The sequence below is a fragment of the Lotus japonicus genome, chromosome 2, assembly GCF_012489685.1.
Source record: "Lotus japonicus ecotype B-129 chromosome 2, LjGifu_v1.2".
NCBI classification, from domain to species: Eukaryota; Viridiplantae; Streptophyta; class Magnoliopsida; order Fabales; family Fabaceae; genus Lotus; species Lotus japonicus.
The window spans coordinates 60,249,255-60,265,839 of NC_080042.1; the positions used below are offsets into that span (position 1 = coordinate 60,249,255).

At 39.8% G+C, this 16,585-nt stretch overlaps 1 protein-coding gene across 10 annotated transcripts; it reads right to left on the bottom strand.

Moving 5' to 3' along the window:
• Positions 1–7,645, bottom strand: LOC130738626 (probable chromatin-remodeling complex ATPase chain). 10 transcript variants are annotated; one of them, XM_057590709.1, is made up of 14 exons: positions 7,383–7,645; positions 6,904–7,280; positions 5,947–6,817; positions 5,837–5,872; positions 5,651–5,696; positions 5,300–5,319; positions 3,270–3,747; positions 2,945–2,980; positions 2,365–2,437; positions 2,140–2,213; positions 1,744–1,861; positions 1,020–1,158; positions 837–914; positions 1–360 (listed from the first exon to the last, which is right to left on the bottom strand). In XM_057590709.1, exons 7-14 carry the CDS (start codon positions 3,396–3,398, stop codon positions 243–245), a joined length of 765 nt encoding a protein of 254 aa, XP_057446692.1. In that variant the 5' UTR covers positions 3,399–3,747; positions 5,300–5,319; positions 5,651–5,696; positions 5,837–5,872; positions 5,947–6,817; positions 6,904–7,280; positions 7,383–7,645; the 3' UTR covers positions 1–242. The 10 variants fall into 10 exon arrangements, with proteins under 10 accessions (XP_057446692.1, XP_057446698.1, XP_057446695.1 ...); XM_057590715.1 differs by having other exon boundaries at positions 3,270–5,319; positions 5,837–6,556; positions 6,667–6,817; XM_057590712.1 differs by having other exon boundaries at positions 3,270–5,319; positions 5,837–6,574; positions 6,667–6,817.
• Between the last annotated feature and the right edge of the window lie 8,940 nt (positions 7,646–16,585).

A 16,585-nucleotide genomic window follows, 5' to 3' on the forward strand; every position in this document is an offset into this window, starting at 1 on the left:
TAATTAAAATAAGCTTTTGATTTTGAAATAAAATAGTCAAATACATGACGTAAATTGTAGGAAATGAAATATAAGCTACACATGGAATTACTCTCTATTTTTTTTGTCTTCTTTTTGGCTTCCTTGTGGTGTTTGTATTGCTAACTTTGGTTCTCTTAGATGTGTTTGTCCTCAGGGTTTGAATCAAAATTTGTTCTTCATCTGCTGAAGTAATGTCATTTGTGCCGTTGATTTCTTATTGATCAAATGATGCACGCTGTCTCGACTTTTCCAATGCTAGCTTTTTTTTTTCTTTTTAAACACCAAAGGTTCTTCTTCATCCGATGATATTTGTTGTGAGCAAATATTGAATAGCCAAGCCTGAGCTAGAACTTGTGGTTTTGAGCATGTAACACGTCACTCTAACATAGAACTTTCAATAAACATAAAGAGAAAGAAAAAGTTGGAGGTTAGATGTATGATGTATCTCCACACCAAAATTAATGTATGAGTAAGAGTGTGACATGTGCATTAGTTTACTCTTAAATCATAAGGAAGGTTTCAGAAGGATTAATTCAAAGTTACTTTGCTTTTTTTAAGCCCTTTCAATGACTTTTTCCTCAATCGTATACTGTGCAATTACCATGATATGAGATATTGACACAAAATGAAAGCAGGAAATAGGAGGCACCAACACTTTAAAATAGTTGTCAAACACAACGCTTTTTGGATTCCTTCAATACTTAAATCTTTGAATTATATTATTTATGTACAGTGCTTGTATCCATACTTCTAGATAGAATTATAATATTAGAAACATACCTAATAATGAGCAAAATAAGTATAAAATCACACACCTCTGAGCAGAATATGTAAACTTCAACTTCTTTCTTCTGGCGAATCCTATGAGCCTGATCTTGAGCTTATAGGTCAACCTGTTGGTTCTCGTTTTAACACCACCAATTATGAACGAACAATTAGTTGTGTACATAAGGCAATAATCTAAATCGGAAGGGTGCTGACATAAGTGAAATACTCACCAGTCACTGTGATAAAGAATGTCAATGTCAGCAGTAGCAAGATTAATGGCAACAAAAACAGCAATGGAAGCATGACGATGTTCTCCATCAATATTGTCTTCTATGCGGGAATGTTGGTATCCATGAAACATTAAATAATCTTCAAGTATATATAATAGCCTAGTCATATGAAGAAGAGATATACAATAAGCTAGAATTGAAACAAATACAGCAGGAAAAATAAGTTATTGACAGCCATTTGAAAGGATTCTAATTCTTATATAGAACCGACCTAGCCATAGTGCAGGTCGACATATATATTTTGACACTTATAATGTAGCCACGTGAGGTTGGCTACATGGTTCATGGGGTGCAATAATTCCCTATCATGTACCTCTAAATATCTTAGTTGTTTGACTTATAATTTCTTTTTTATCCCCCTCAACTATTTGTCTATCATATATCTCCTTCATCTGGTCAGCTCTTCTTAATGGTGCTTCTACAAGTTTTTTTCATTGTTAGATTAAGAGATGATTTTCAGAGGAAATGTAGAAGGTGGGATTTGTCATAGGGAGGCAGAGAAATCAGCAAAAAGGAAACTTTTGAATCATCACTACAATAACAAACTTACTACTAAATTCCTATATTCCTTGATATGTCACAACTCAGATAAATCCTTAAGTTGGTTTTTGTTTCTGGATTGTTCTCATGGGTTTCTCAAAAAATCCTGGACATGTGGTAGTACCTGGACTTGTCCAGTCTCGGAAGTGTGTAGGTCTGCAGGGCATTTGGTCCCTTACTTCCAATTTGGCCAACAACTCTATCGAATACATGATGCTCAATTCCATACATGCCCAAACCACCTAATTACCCGTGCATGGCACGTGAATGACAATGTCAGCAGTAGCAAGATTAATGGCAACAAAAACAGCCATGGAAGCTTTCCGATGTTCTCCATCAGTATTGTCATCAATGCAGGAATATTGGTATCCTTGAAACATTAAATAATCTTCAATTAAATCTAACAGCCTAGTCATCTGTAGAAGAGATATAAAATAAGCTAGAATTGAAACAAATACACCAGGTAAAATAAGTTATTGATATCCATCTGAAAAGATTCTAATTCTTATATAGAACCGACCTGTGTAAATTTAAGTGCCCTGGAATCCCGTTCTTTTAGTTTGGAAAGTAATTTATCCAGTAGAACCATTTTACCTGCAAATAGGATATTTTTAGAAATAGATGCAAATTTAAGATGTTATTAATCAGTTTAAAATGACTTCTGATGTATGTATAGATATAAATTAAATTTAGCAGCATTTGTAATGAGATGATCTCATGGTGTAGGGAGGACCAGGTTCAGCACCTTGGAAGAGATATGATTGATTACAACTTGGCATCTGCGCAGCTAAAAGCAAAGGGGGAATGCATTGTTCTGCCTATTATAAATAGTAATATATGATTCAAATCCTGAACCTATGATTATGATGGACATCATATGAAATATTTAATAATAGCATCCAATATTAGTTCAACTTCTAATGAGAAGCATTTTGACCACAATCGGATCAGGGAGCCCTTGATTAGTTGCTATTTTCCATTTGTGAAAAAAACATAGAGAAAGAAATTAATCTTTAGTTCATGCTGGGGTGGTATTAATTGCTCTCAAATGATGAAGAGTGCAAGTAGAGGACCAAATATTTATTAAAAAACAAAAGCTTGAGCCGTGCTAATAGGGAAATGGTGTCATAGGTAAATATCATGCAAAAGACAAATGAAACAGAGCAAGATTTGCAATCTAAATTTCTCAAATGGCAAAGGACACAAATAACATACCAGGTGAGATATAACATAGAAGAAGCTAAGTTTGACCAAACTGTTCAAAGAACTTATAAGGTCCAAAGCATAGTGATTCATATAAAGGCAGAAACATTAATTTCCCAAACCTTTCTCCCATCTTGTAAAAATGTTGTTTCTGCAACCTGCAGCAAATATAGTTTTTCAATAATATAGAAAATTTGTATCAATCCTCCTCACTTAAGTTATATCAATCCTCCTCACTGCCTCTTTTAGTCATAGATCAATATTTACTTTTATGTAGATGTAGGTAATGATCCACATAATCCCAATTTACTAAAGGACTTGGATGACTAAAGGGAAAACTGCAATTTTTACAAGTAAAATATGTTCCCTCAATCCAGCAGCTGTATTGTATCCTAGTAAGATGAAACAAAACAAAAATAAGAATTGAAAATGAAGGGGAAAGATTACCTTTGTCGTTTCCATGATATCCATCGAAGTTGGACTCTGATATTGCTCCTGGAGCAATTGGCCATCGAAAATTGAAGGGGACAGGGTGCTGGGCTCAGCGGAGATGAAACTGCACAGCGAAATATACATAGTTCCCGAACACTAACTCACGGGAGGGGAAGCGAAAGAAGAAGGATAGTGTCGGAATTAACTTGTCACCGTTGACATAGTCGCGGGAGAAGGGAGAAGAGTCTGCGTCGCTTCCTCGCCCGTTGTCAGGAAAAGGGGGCAGCCATGGTTGGTTCATGAAGCCTGTATCACGGGAGGAAGAAGTGGTTGTGTCGCCATCGTCGTAGTTGCAGGCTGACGAACCGTGAGGTTCTCGACCAAGAGGATTGGGGAAGATGAAAATAAGGTTTTTACGGGGTTGATCTGTAGTTCTATTTTGTGTCTGTCGATCTTCTATTCTGTGTGTGTGGATCTCTAGCTCTGTTCCATCCTTCAGAAATTACATTATGACACGTCATTAAAATTGCTGATGTGGGCTCTTTTGTTAGAGGAATAAACGTTGATGTGGCAGCGCCACATTGCGCGCTTCAGCATTACTATATTACTAGACTCAAACCCGCGCGATGCGAGGCGGAATAATTCATCGTGATTTTGCTAGAATCAAAAGTGTTATATTAACCTATCTTTCTAAACTTTTGAAATAGGCTATTATCGGGCATCATAGTTACTAATCAACCAAGTAGACCCCAATTTTTCTCATATTTCCATCTAAACATATCAACAATAATCTAAAAAGAAAACATTTTCTAGTCATTAACTTGCAGTGGTTGTAATCTACTTTTCCACATTCATGGTCAGGAGGTATATTTCCTTTCTCTTACTCTGCACCAGCATTCAAAGTGGTTGTGCAGAATAGAGAAAATGTTATACACTTCTACAGTATTATTTTTAAAAAGTTTTAGAATGGTTTCAGATTTGATTCCTTTTAATCTCCTGTCACTTAAATGGCTTGTAACATTACAATAAAATAAAGTTTCATTGGAGATGAGAATACCCCAAGAATCAGTATCTAATATTTAAAAAAGATTCATCTTAAAAATAGTCAAGATATTAACAATACACATACAAGTCGAAATCTTAGAACAAATAGTGTATACATGTCCTACTGTGAAATTTGAGCAGTTTGATGAATCTCCTAAACTTGCTTTTATCATGTACACAAGATGTCATTGGAGAGGTTGGTTAACAGAAGCTGTGAAAAAGTACCAGAAATATATACATTGAATAAAATTATCTAAAAAGTTGAAATAAACAATTAACTATGGAACACATATGCAATCAGGCTCTCTTCCACACAAGTTCATTTCTTCATGAATCTATAATGAAATAGACCAAAGCCCAGAGTAGGCGACAGAATTTCATCAGACCTGTACCTGATCATCAATTCATCATACATGTACATTGTACCATTGGTATGCCTTTCACAGTAGATTGCTGACTGTGATTGCATCATCTTTGCAAATCTAAGAATGGAAAAACTGAATAATTTGGGTAACATTCTTATTAGAAAGATTGTGGCTTAATTTGATATAGCGAGCTATGCACTTTTTCATCCACTTCAAAGTATAGGTAGAAAAAATATCTAGTCATTTTGGTATAAGTTAACTTCCAGACAAAAGGAAACACTGAATTCGAAATTCAAAATAGTCTTGCAGTGAACATTTTTCTACAGCAGAAAGAAAGTTCAAATTATTGTAATTTGAGGAGATAATCATTCCAAAATATTGCAGGAAGAAATACATGAAAGGAAAACCTGATAACTGAATTCTGCACGACCAATTTTCGCAAATCACTGTGAAGCTTCAGGTTAAATTGATACTATAAAAAGAAGCATAGAACACATTTCTAACAGGTAAATATAAGAAACATGTCAAACCTTCACTTAATATATATTTTGGATGGGACTGAGGTAGTTTTATTCTTAACCAAATGGATGGATGTATTCATTAGCATGAAAAGAAAATGAAAAAACACACTCATACCTTGTAAAAGATAGCATCAGCTGCAAAGAAAAGCAAAAGCAAAAGATACAGTAGGTTTGAGTAAGTATTAAGAAACAGGAAATAAATCATACTTCAAAAAGAAAAATGACTCGTGACTTTTGAGATTCATAGTTTTTTGTTATACATGCAGAATAATAGAACACATATCACTTTGTAAATTCAGATCTTATTCATAATGTCATTCATGCAAAGGAAAATGGGTCTTAGCTAGCAACCATTACCATCCTATTTATTCAACCTTAAGCACTCTTGAAAATCGTTTAGAAAATAAGAATGAATACATGAAAATATAACAAATGATCATTGAAAAATAAAGTAGTGTGTTCCTACCGTGGAACATGCACGGTGCACCTTGTCCCAATTTCTCTTTTGTACTCTGAAGAGTAAAAGCTTCACTTTATTAGTCAATGTGAAAGGTGTTTGTTGTGCCAAATAACTAAATTTTGCATAAATCCACTTCAAAGAAACATAAACAGGAAGGAGTGAGTAAACTAATCAAACAAATGGTTTGATTACCTAGCCATGAGCGAGCCTCGGAAACATGCGGTTTAGCTGTGCAATGAGCAGATCTCTGTAATTGGAAGAAGTAGAACATAATAGTTGAAAGGAGGATGGAGAAAACTGACCTCAAATGGCGATTGATGGCAAAGGACTCGAAATCCTTTAGCATGCGAGTTGAGGAGCAGAGCGTAAGAGTGGAACGGACGGAACAGCAACAACATAGTTGGCGGAGGTCGAACAATTATATATCATCCCTCTTTTGTTCTTTTCTAACAGCAAGGAAGCCAAAACCGTAGAATACAATTATGAACGGGGGAGCGTTAGAAAAGCCCTTTATTCTCTAATGAATGGGTTCAAAGAATGAGAAACCGAAAGAATGAGTGTGAGGGGTCAGGACTCAGGATCTAGTAGTAACTGTGATAGATGGGTTCAAAGGGTTGGAAATCAGAGTGTGGGAAAGAAATAAGGAAATTGATGACACGTCAGCTAATTATCAGATGTGGCAAATATAGGTGAGTAAAAAAATATGAGTTGTCAGCGCTTAATTGCGCGCTTGAGAATTACTATATTATTTATAAATAGATAGATAATAGATAGCTTGACCCACCAGCTTGGACCATTGTCAGTTTCTTATGACATGAAGTTGGGTAATTTTGCTAACCCCTTTCTTCACCTCATCCTGAAACTATCTCGTGATCAAAGTTTATATTATTTCTTTAGGGGCATGTTTGGTACCTAAAAGAAAAGAAAGAACTGGAACAAAATAAGCTGTAAAAGTCAAAACTAATGCCAATTTAAATGACAACAGATTCATCAGCATTCTAAATATTATTATAGGGTTCAACCTAAATGAGCACAATAACAAACTCAAATGGACATTAAACACAGCAGCTATCTCTCCCAAAAAACCCGTGTCGCCCTCAACTTCAAGCATCCATGGCCAAACTGTTATTCCTTTGGAAGTGTTCTCAATCGCTTTGAAATTCTCGTACCTCCCTAATCAAGTAATAACCTCAGTTACTCAATTGTCCAAAAAAAAAATCCAATTACATCAAACAAACCCAAAGTAAGCAAACACTAACCTCTCTTCTTCAGGCACATCAATATGTGTGAGCTTGACAACTCTAACCCCAGATTCAGGCTCCTCAAACATAATTCTCACATGCAAAACAAAATTCACAACCATTCAGAACTAAAACCTCAAACCAAAAGTAAGAAGCAAATTAGCCCCTGAGTTTACTCTCAAATCAAAACAGAACATGGCAATGCAACAAATCTCAGAGGCCTGTACGATCTTTTTGAGACCCATGACAGAGAAGACAGAGCAGCGATTTCTGATTTCCAAGACCTTTATCTCCTTGCATGTTCGACACCACAATCCGGCCACCGTGAATATCCCTCGAATATCATACGCTTCTGTGAGGACAAGGCACAGTTATCACCCAGGATTGCGACGCTTCTGTTAGGGATACTACCACAATAAACGACAACGAAATAGAAACAGAGAGAGGGGAATGGGGCTTCAAAATGAAGAGGAGGGATATGAGATATCGATTCAAACCTTCTCAGTGCATCGCATGCATACTCGCCGCCAATGGAAGCAGGGGCATTGTCAAAGGCCACGTGAATTTTCTGAATTCAGATGACACCGCTTCCTATTTTCAAAGGCCACAATGTTAAACTGATGATTCCAGTGTGTTTCTAACATATATATTCAACAACATACAAACCAATATGACTTTTTGTTCAGTCTAATACTAATAATTTAAGCTCTCTCCTCCTTTTCTCTGCTAGGGTTTCTGGCAGGATGTTGGAGTGTGAGCCTTTTTCCCCAAGTTCTTCTTGGTTTCCTCACCCCTAAGTGGGTGGTTTTTTACTGTTTTCTATTTTGTCCTTTCTACTTTTCCCTGTTAATCGGTGTGTGTCAGTAGTTATCCATAAAAGCTTTGGTCCACCATGGATCGAGGAAAAAACGTTATTCTACAAGGTGAGGAAACATCTCTTCTTCAGGTCTCCTTTGACGAAGAGGAGGTCGCTGCAAGTTTGCCTAAGGAGTTCTGGCTCGTAGGCAAGGTTCTTACTCAGAACTCATACAATGTTCGAGCTTTCAAGACGCTGCTGGCGCAGATCTGGAAGGTGAAGAATGGAGTTGAGATCCGTGAGGTGGGATCGAATCTATACGTCTTTCGATTCTTCAGCGAGAAGGATCGTGAAGGGGTCCTTAAACAAGGTCCGTGGAATTTTGACAAGTCTCTGGTGGTGCTTCAGATCTTGGATCCAGACTCGATCCCGGCGGAAGTTCCTCTGGTTCGAGCCGCGTTCTGGGTTAGGGTTCACGATCTACCGTTGGGCCTGAGGAAGGAGGCTGTTGCAGTCTCGATCGGTGACTTCTTGGGTGGTTTCATTGGATGGGACAGATCTGATGATCGGAGACTGGGACCGTTCCTAAGAGTAAGAGCGAGAGTCAATATTCAGGTCCCGATCCGGAGAGGCACTTTGATCGCCAGATCAGGTAAGGATCCGGTGAAGGTGTGGTTTCAATATGAACGGTTGGGGAATTTCTGCTATAGTTGTGGGGCTTTTGATCATGTGTTGAAAGACTGTGATGATTTTGCTGGTGATGAGGCTGAGGATGAGGTTCATGACTTCCCCTTTGGGTCGTGGCTGCGTGCTCCGCCGTTGCGGCCCAATGTGGTATCGGGAGTTCGCGGTATGCCATCTAACTCGGGCGTCAAAGTTGCCCCTGTCCATGGGACGGAGAAGGAGAAGGATCCTGAGGTGGTGGAGGATGCGATCCTTGTTCCTGAATCAAGGTTGGGTGGGAAACACTCAGAACTGGTGGACTCTCTGGTTTCAGGACTATCTAAGGTCAATGTGGTGCAGAATGCAGATCTGCTAGCAGTGGCCACTGTTATCGATGAGGACAAAGAAAATGCGAGGCTGTTGGAATCCCCAAGGGTGATCCCACAGAGAGGAAATGGTTTGGTCCTTGCGGATGTGGAGAACACTTTGCAATCTGTGGAGTCTTCCAAGAAAATTGAGTCTCCAGTGAAGACTATTGTGTCTAAGGTTGTGTCTGAGGAGAAGAAAGTTGTGAAGAGAGGCAATCCTGGGGGTAAGAAGTGGAAGAAGGCAACTAGAGGGGTGGCTCCAGCTGCTCAGGGGGAGAGGGAGGAAGTTGTCTCTAAAAGGAAGGCAGTGGAGTGGGATGATCCTATGTTGACAGATGAGCTTCCTGAGGGAACAAGTCTAAAGAAGAAAGTGTGCTCTGCACAAGCGGTGGAGGCTGTTGCTCAGCCCCACCGAGAATTATGAAAATCCTAGCTTGGAACTGCCGTGGATTGGGGAATCCACAGGCAGTTCGAGCCTTGTCAAGGCTCTTATGTAAAGAAAATCCTCATTTAGTGTTTCTTATGGAAACTAGAAGTACAGTAAAAGAAATGGAAAAAATAAAAAAGAGGGTGGGTTTTGAAAATGGTGTTGCAGTTGGGTGCTATGGTAGAGGACGAGCAGGGGGTGTAGGACTTTTGTGGAGGAATTCTATTGATGTGCAGTTGTTGTCTTTCTCCAACAACCATATTTCAGCTGAGGTTATTGATGACTGGGAAGCAAAGTTCCTCTTCTCGGGGATCTATGGTTTTCCAGAAGAGAATCAGAAATGCAGGACCATTGATTTGATTAGGAAATTGAAGCAGGAATGTATGGGGAAGTGGATTTGCCTAGGGGACTTCAATCTGATCAGTGAGCTGAAAGAAAAATCAGGGGGAAGACTAGCGAATTTGGTTCAGATGGGGCAGTTTAGGGAGGTTATGGAGGATTGTGGCCTGGCTGATATGGGATATTCGGGAATAGATTTCCCTTGGGATAATGGCAGGGAGGGTGACCAAAATATCAGAGAGAGATTGGATAGGTGTTTAGCAAGTAAGGAATTTCTAGATTCTAATGTTGCTGTCTCTGTTAAGCATTTGGGCAAATTTGGATCTGACCACTCAGTGGTAGCTGTATCTCTCATTAATGATTTTGAAAAGGTAGAACACGGCCAGGAAAGAGAGAGACCCTTCAGGTTTGAAGAATCTTGGATCAGAACAGAGGCGTGTGATGAAGCAGTGGGTAATGCTTGGTTTTCTCCAGGAGCAGGGTGTTTGGAAAGAATTGGTGCTGTTCAGGAAGTTCTGACTTTCTTTGGTAAGGAGCAGGGCAATGTGAAGAGGAAGCTGGGGACCAAAGAAAAGGAACTTACCAAATTAGAAAAGGCTCCTGCAACTACTGAAAACATTGCTAAACGAAAGGCGATCCAGAAGGAGCATAGTGAGTTACTTCTCCATGAGGAATTGTACTGGCGCCAGAGATCCATAGCTGTTTGGCTTCGTGAGGGTGATAAGAATACGAAGTTTTTTCACAAGAAAGCGTCTCAGAGGCAATCTCACAACCGTATAAAGAAGATAATGAATGAGCATGGTGACGTTGTATTTGGTGATGGGGCTGTGGAAAGAGTGATACAACATCATTTTATGCAAGTGTTTTCTGCTTCTTCTGTTCACAATGTGAAGGACACTTGCTCGCGGGTTAGAAGCAAGTTAAAGCCTGATATGATAACTTTCTTGGAAATGCCTTTCACCAAGGATGATGTGGCTTTCTCCATAGACCAAATGCATCCTTTAAAGTCCCCAGGTCCCGACGGTCTGCCTGCACTCTTTTACCAGCATTACTGGCATGTGGTGGGAGGGGCGGTCACGACTCATGTGCTTGATGTCCTCAATAATGGAAGGGAAGTCTCTGATATCAATGATACTTTTATTTGCCTGATCCCCAAAATCAGTAAGCCCCAAGCTCCCAAAGACCTGAGGCCAATTAGCCTCTGCAATGTGTTGATGAAAATCATCACAAAATGCATTGCTAATAGACTCAAGGTTTTTTTGCCTGCGGTGGTGGGAGAGACTCAGAGTGCTTTCATTTCTGGTCGCCTAATTACTGATAATGCACTTATTGGGATGGAAGTGTTCCATGCAATGAAGAAAAAGAAAACTGGCAAAAAGGGTTGGATGGCCTTGAAGCTAGGCATGTCAAAGGCTTACGATCGTATCGAATGGGTATTCCTAAGGGAGGTGCTTACTGCAATGAACTTTCCCCAATCTATGGTCTCCCTCATCATGAAATGTGTGACTTCTGTCCGCTACGCTATATTACTAAATGGGAAACCAAGAGAGTGGTTTTTGCCTCAAAGGGGTCTCCGTCAAGGAGACCCTCTGTCCCCATACTTATTCATCTTATGTGCTGAAGTCTTTGCGGGCCTTATCGAGGAACAAGTATCTCAAAAGCAGCTGCATGGTTTCTCAATTGCTAGAGGAGCACCACTGATTTCACATCTCTTTTTTGCGGACGATAGCCTCCTTTTCATGAGGGCCAATCATACTGAAGCTGACCGGGCTCTAGAGACTATCAAGAGGTATGAGGAGGCTTCGGGACAGCGGGTAAACTTCGATAAAACTGAGTTATCTTTTAGCCAAAATGTGCATGAATCTGTTAGAAATTCAATCCGGGATAGGATGCAAGTAAAGGCTGTGGACACTCATGAGAAGTACCTTGGTTTGCCCACGGTGATTGGTAGATCAAAGAAGAGTGTGTTCATGTGTGTTCAGGAGAGAGTGGCAAAGAAGCTAAGAGGATGGAAAGAGAAGTGCCTTTCTAGAGCTGGTAAAGAAATCTTGCTGAAATCCATAGCGCAGGCAGTACCAATCTATATTATGAGTTGTTTCAAGTTCCCAACTAGTGTTTGTGATTCCCTTGAAGCTTCAATGTCGAATTTTTGGTGGGGGCAACAAAAGGATGAGAGGAAGATCCATTGGATGGGCTGGTCCAAACTCTGCAGACCAAAATTTCGAGGTGGCCTAGGTTTTAGGGACCTCCGGTTATTTAATGAGGCTCTTCTGGCTAAACAAGTCTGGCGGTTGCTCCATAATGAGGAATCCTTGCTCTTTAAGTGCTTGAAGGCTAGGTATTTTCCTAGATCTTCTTTGATGGAAGCCTCTGTGGGTTTCAGACCCAGCTTTTCCTGGAGGAGTATCTGCTCAGCAAGGAGCACTATCCAGCATGGGTCCAGATGGAGAATAGGGAATGGTAAGTCAGTGGCCATTTGGGAGGAGGCTTGGTTACTAGGTGGGGGTTCGGGGATGGTTCAGAGTCCAATGCAATTGCTACCCAAAGATGCCTGTGTTGAAATGTTGATTGATGCTCCCAATAGAAGGTGGAATAGTGAGCTGGTGATGAAAACTTTCCATAGTTTGGAGGCTGAGATAATTCTGAAAATTCCTCTGCCATGGAAGGACAAAGCTGATGTCAGGGTTTGGGCTCATGATAGACGTGGCTTTTTCTCTGTTAAATCTGTTTACTCTCTGTTAATCCAGGAAAAAGCTGAGAATGAGGCATCCTCTTCTAAGGGGCATCCCAATTGTGGCTTTGTGTGGAAGCTTGGTGTTCCCAGAAAGATCCAACACTTTGTGTTTAGATTGGTGAATAACGCTCTCCCCTGCCAAGAGAATCTCAACAGGAGGAAAGTGGTTTGTGAACCCGGATGCTTTTTGTGTGGTGAGCATATTGAGGAAACTGCTAAGCACATCTTCATGTCTTGTGAGTGGACGAGGCTTACTTGGTTTAACTCTAGCTTGGCTCTTAGGACTGGAGAAGTCAGTGAAGATGTAGGGTCTTGGATTTTAAGTTTACACAAGCTTCTGCCCAAAGATGATTTTGACCTCCTTGTCATGACTCTCTGGAGCATATGGAAAACCCGAAATGACTGTTTGTTCAACAAAGCAAAACCTGATGGCTCGAAGACCTTGTTGATTGCGCAGGAGCTGAGAGCAGAATGGCTGAGTTGCCAAGATCCTAAGGGTAGTAAGGACCAAGCTAAGCCTCAACCTTGCTGGAAAGCTCCCCCACCGGGTACTTTGAAAGTTAATATGGATGCTGGGTGGTCGGGAAGCAAGGGTACAGGCTTTGGTTTGGTTATTAGGGATGAGAAAGGATCTTTTTAGGCTGCAGCCTCTCATTATGTTGATCACAGGATGGATCCAATGCTGGCAGAAACTTTGTGTCTCAGATGGTGTTTGCATATGGTTGGAGAATGGAATCTGGATCACCTAATCATTTCCACCGATTGCCAACAACTTGTTCAAGCCTTTGAAACCCCCCACAAGTTCCCGACAATCCAAATGCTAGTGGAAGACTGTCTGTCTTTAGCTGAACATTTTTCAAGTTTTCTCTTCATTTTTTAGCATAGGAGCACCAATAGGGTGGCTCATTATTTAGCTGCAGATAGTGTTTTGTACAGAAACTGTTCATGGTGGGGAGATCCTCCTGAGGGTATTCTTCTCAGCCTGGCAGTGGACTCTCTCTCTGATAAATTTGAATGAATGAAAGCCTATTTGACCTCAAAAAAAAATATGACTTTTTGTTCATTTCACATGCAGATTTCAAACCAGAATTATACACAAACTTCATTGCATTGACTCCATTCCTCAATCCTTGTAAAATGTCAAACTTGTCAGATGAATAATTAGAAGTTAGAACATCCTATACGTGTATGCCTAAAATTTTATCAAAGAGCTCCACAAAACCTAGCTTGCATAGATGAAGGACACGTCAGACATTCAGCTCTTGCAAAGACTTCTCACATCATAGAACTACATCCAGCCATTCACACATATCATATCCATAAAAAAATCGGGAATGAATTATGTGACTCCACGTGTAGATACCACAAATTATACCACAAAAATCATAACAAAATCAGCTTGGCACAAGAAAGGGACACGTCATCCAATCCCTTCTTGTAAAGGCTTCTGAATTGTATGTATATAGATATAGATTTGCTGAGAACAAAATTTCACCCTTACAACTTGCTTGACTTGTCTCCCTCCAAATTTGACTCATGACCTTTTCTTTCCATCTCATTTTCACAATCTTTCTCTTCTTATCTCTCACTTCTTTTCAAATCACATCACTCATCATATCTATTACGATAGAACTCAGAATTTCTGAGGTCGATTCTTATTGAATATTAAAGAAAAGATGAGCACAAGTGACGCAGACACGCTTGCTGCGCGTTTTGATGAAGACGTTGCGCGTGTTTCCGTCTGATGCAGAAGCAGTTAATTAGGGAGTTATTATTTTTAGTATTTTTAAATAAATTTAGGATTTATTATGTTCTTTAATTAAGTTAGAATCTTTATGATCTTACTTATTTTTTGTTAGGAACTTATTTATTTTCAATTAGGATCTTTTACTTTAAACTAGGATCTTTTAGGATATTATTTATTTTTCTGTTAGGATATTTTCTTTTCCTATTTAAGCACTTGTAAGGCATAGTCTATTTCAGTTTATTGTTGACAATCAAAAAACGAGAATTTTCTCAAATCTTGGTGACTTCTGATCAGGAATTCTGTGCAGTTTTTAGAGCCCTCCGTCAATGGGAACATTACTTGATTCAGAGGGAGTTCATTTTGTTCACTGATCACCAAGCTTTGAAGTTCATGCACAGCCAGAAAGTTATCAACAAGATGCATGCTCGGTGGGTGAGTTTCTTGCAGAAATTCCCTTTCATTATTCAGCACAAATCGGGTGTCCTCAACAAAGTGGCAGATGCATTGAGTAGGAGAGCTTCTTTGCTTATTACTTTATCGCAAGAGATTGTAGGCTTTGAGTGCCTAAAGGAGCTGTATGAGGGTGATGCTGATTTCAAGGAATTATGGGCCAAGTGCAGTATTATGCATCCCTCTGCTGATTTTCATATCCGTGATGGCTACCTTTTTAAAGGTGATCTATTGTGTATCCCTCATTCTTCTTTGAGGGAGAAGCTGATTCGTGATTTACATGGTGGAGGTCTCAACGGTCATTTGGGGAGAGACAAGACCATTGCCAGCCTAGAGGGAAGGTATTTCTGGCCTCACTTGAGGAGGGACGCTGGGACTATAGTCAAGAGGTGCTACATTTGTCAGACTTCCAAAGGTCAGTCACAAAATACTGGTCTTTATATGCCTTTACCTGCCCCTGATGATATCTGGCAAGATCTGGCCATGGATTTTGTGCTGGGTTTGCCTCGCACACAGCGCGGGGTGGATTTTGTTTTTGTGGTGGTGGACAGATTCTCCAAGATGACACATTTCATTGCCTGCAAGAAGACTGCTGATGCAAGCAACATAGCCAAATTGTTTTTCAAGGAGGTTGTGCGCCTTCATGGAGTTCCCCTGACGATTACTTCAGACAGGGATACCAAATTTCTCAGCCACTTTTGGATCACTCTTTGGAGGATGTTTGGCACGCAGTTAAATCGCAGTTCTACTGCTCATCCGCAGACTGATGGTCAAACTGAAGTTACCAACAGGACCTTGGGGAATATGATTTGGAGCATATGTGGGGATAAGCCAAAATAGTGGGATGTGGCACTTTCTCAGGTAAAGTTCACTTATAACAGTGTTGTACACTCAACTATCGGAAGGTCCCCTTTTTCTGTAGTTTATACTGCTGTTCCAAGGCATGTGGTGGATTTACTAAAGCTTCCTAAGGCACAGGCGTTAGTGCATTAGCCGAGACCATGGCCAAGGAGGTTGTTGCTGTTAAGGAATCTGTGAAGGCTAGAATAAAGGCTGCTGGGAAGAGGAACAAGGCTGCTGCTGATAAACACCGGAGGGCTAAGGTCTTCAATGAGGGAGATGATGTTATGGTGTTTTTGCGCAAGGAGCGGTTCCCAGTAGGTACTTACAACAAGCTGCAGGCGCGCAAGTACGGACCATTCAAGGTGACTCGGAAGATCAATGATAATGCTTATGTGGTGGATCTCCCGGATCATATGAATATCTCTAAAACTTTCAATGTGGCTGATATTCACGAGTACCAGGCAGACAAGGCTCTTTATCAAGAAGAGAACTCGAGGTCGAGTTCTTTACCGGTGGAGGAGACTGACGCAGACATGTTTGCTACGCGTTTTGATGAAGATGTTGCGCGTGTTTCCGTCTGATGCAGAAGTAGTTAATTAGGGAGTTATTATTTTTAGTATTTTTAAATAAATTTAGGATTTATTATGTTCTTTAATTAAGTTAGAATATTTATGATCTTACTTATTTTTTGTTAGGAACTTATTTATTTCCAATTAGGATCTTTTACTTTTAATTATGATCTTTTAGGATATTATTTATTTTTCTGTTAGGATATTTTCTTTTCCTATTTAAGCACTTGTAAGACATAGCCTATTTCAGTTTATTGTTGACAATCAAAAAAACGAGAATTTTCTCAAATCCTAGTGGATTCCGGTTTTCTATTACTTAGGGTTTTGTGTTTGCAAACCCTTGTGCGTTCCGCTGTGTCAACAAGGCTCTACAATAGGAAATACTCCAGAGTCTATGACTCCTTACCAGAGAGATATTCTCTCCTTAACCTAATTCTCACCAGCAAACATGCCTCCTTTCTCCTCCCCTCCTCCCTCTTATATAACCCCTATTAACCTAAAATAACCTAGCTGCCACATAGGCTACAGATATTTATTTTAAATATATAAAATAACAATAATACTAATTATCTCTAATAACCCTTTCCCACTAATCAAGGAAATCCCCCCTAATGAACTGAATCCCACTAATCAAGGGAATCATTAATCCTCATATCTGGTGTCCTATCATATTATTTATCTGTTATAGTCTTTCACTTTGCTGATTAAGGAGTATTAATATTTAAGGGCTTTCCACACATTGTAGGTGAAGGAACAAGGAAAAG